This window comes from Verticillium dahliae, genomic scaffold (genome assembly GCF_000150675.1).
Source record: "Verticillium dahliae VdLs.17 supercont1.6 genomic scaffold, whole genome shotgun sequence".
Classification (NCBI taxonomy): Eukaryota; Fungi; Ascomycota; class Sordariomycetes; order Glomerellales; family Plectosphaerellaceae; genus Verticillium; species Verticillium dahliae.
Window position 1 is genome coordinate 984,293 of NW_009276926.1, and position 2,201 is coordinate 986,493.

Below are 2,201 nucleotides of genomic sequence, written 5' to 3' on the forward strand. Positions count from 1 at the left end.
GTCATGGTCAGCGGGCTCGTCAGTCGACGCTGTCGCCCGCGAGCCCGCCCCGCTGTTGCAGCCGCTGCTGCTGCCGCCGCCGCCGCCGCCGCCATGTCGACGGGCATGATGCCGAGGCCCATGCTCGGCACATCCACAGCGTTGGCGAGGTCCAGCTCGCCCATGCCGGCGGCCACCATCATCTCCTCCTCCTTGAGCGTGACGCCCTCGTCGACGACCTCGCCCAGCACCTCGCCCCTCCAGTTGGGCGGCACCTCGCCGAGCCCGCCGCCGACGCCGGGGCTCAGCGCGACGCGCATGCAGCCCGGGTTCTCGCCCGCGGCCTTGAGCAGCTTCTCGGCAAACTGCACCCTGCTGTTGGGGCTGGCGCTCAGCGTGCGGACGAAGAACTCTATGGGGTCCTTGCTCGAGCTGCGGCGGCCCGTGTTCAGCACGCCCAGGTCGCCGGCCGTCAGGTCCATGCCGCCGGGCGCGAAGCCGACGCTCTCGCAGGCGCCGAGGACGTTGACGCACCAGGTGCCAATCTCGAAAATCTTCTCCATGATGCCCATGCCGTGCACCTCGACCGCCTTTGGCGGCAGCGACGCCAGGATGGCGGCCGTGTCGCGGGCGACGGAGAGGGGAAAGGAGAAGCACATGCTGTTCGGGGGCGCGTTGGGGTCGGGCGCGTCGGCGGGGTTAGTCCACGAGAGGAGTTGCTGCCGCATCGAAGACTGCCAGACGATCAGACGCAGCCACTGCTGCGTCACGAGCAGGTCGGCCTTCTGGATGTCGGTCGGCTCGGGCGTCGAGGGGTCGGTGCTACTGGCGAAGAGCGACGTCGGGGAGCGGGGCCGCAGAAAGATGGGCGGCAGGGCGAGGAGGTTCTGGAGTGCGACAAAGGTGGCGGCGCTGACACGGGGGTCGGAGCCTTCGTTCCAGGCGGTGACGAAGGACTCGTCGAGGGGCGTGTACGACGAGACGAGCTGGAGGAAGCCGGCGTGGATGTCGGGGGATTCGTACGAGTGGCGTGTTGAAGGGAGCGAAGGGGTTTGCTTAAATGTGATGGGTTTGTTGCGAAGGATGGCAAAGGAGCTGCAATACCGTCAGTGATGCCATGGGGTACCAACTCTGCATCAAGTACAGAAACATACCGTTCCGTGACGAAGAGGATCCAGAAGACGCGCTGTCGGCAGAGCGTGTCTTCTGGACTAAGGCCATAGTACGTCGAGTCGTTCTGGAGGCCGAGATCCTGTGCGTTGTTCAGGGCCTCGCGAAGATAGTGCCACGACTTTCGAGACTGGTTAATCTCGAAGAAGGACGTTGACAGGTAAAACGACGAGATGACGGCAGAGAGCGACAGGTCTTCGAGAAAGTCGTACGACTGCCGCACCGAGATGCACTCGTCGAGGAAGAAGCGGCCGGCCACCTCCCATGAGGGCGGGCCGGGAGCCTCGATGCTCTTACCTGACATGTGCATGGACGTGAGCGCGCACAGGGCGTAGATGAGGTTCTTCTCCGAGGGCGTCATGGGGCGGGCAATGGTTTGGCGGATGGCGGGCATATACAGCAGCGGCATGATGGGGTAGATGTGCTCGTAGTAGAGCTCGACGCACTGGGGCACCATGTAGAGGTAATTCCGGCTGTTGGGACGATAGTCGTCGCTCGAGAAGGCGCTCCGTGGCTCGGGCACATTGTGGCCGGGGTTGGAGGTCAGGGTGGCCCAGAACTGAGGCGGGCTGTTGGCGGCCGAGGGCGCAGCAGAGGGGTTGGCCGACGAGTCGCTCATGGACGGATCGAGGCTCAGGGGCGGACAGGCGGCGGAGAGTCGGCGGCGCACATACTCTGTGGGATTGTCCTGGGAGCCTTGAGCACCTACTCCTCCTCCGTCGAGAGATAGCTGGCCCGGAAAGGTGTCCTTGGCTCGAAGCTCGTTGATGACCCGGCCATGGCCACGTTTCGGACCCCTCTTCTTGGGAACGTGATCGCGCTTGCAGGTGAGCGCGGCGTTCAGACACTGCTCACATGGGTATTTTCCATCGCAGCGGATTCCTGAGGTGGCGTTAGTATGTCTGCTTGTGGGTGGTCATGGTGATGTGAGTGTGTGGCTGTAGGAAGGCAAGAGCCAGGCCGCGATGCTTGATCCAGGGCGCGTGCGAGATGGGCGAGGGAGGGAAAGGGATGAGGGAGGGGAGGGGGAAAGCAGGTGGTGAGAGATAGAA

At 64.2% G+C, this 2,201-nt stretch overlaps 1 protein-coding gene across 1 annotated transcript; it reads right to left on the reverse strand.

Moving 5' to 3' along the window:
* Nucleotides 1-19: 19 nt before the first annotated feature.
* Nucleotides 20-2,019, reverse strand: VDAG_03852 (RING-3 protein; the record flags this gene model as incomplete). Its single annotated transcript, XM_009653936.1, has 4 exons — nt 20-52; nt 102-1,074; nt 1,134-1,969; nt 2,005-2,019. The coding sequence occupies 4 exons, from the start codon at nt 2,017-2,019 to the stop codon at nt 20-22; spliced, it is 1,857 nt and encodes a 618-aa protein (XP_009652231.1).
* Nucleotides 2,020-2,201: the final 182 nt, after the last annotated feature.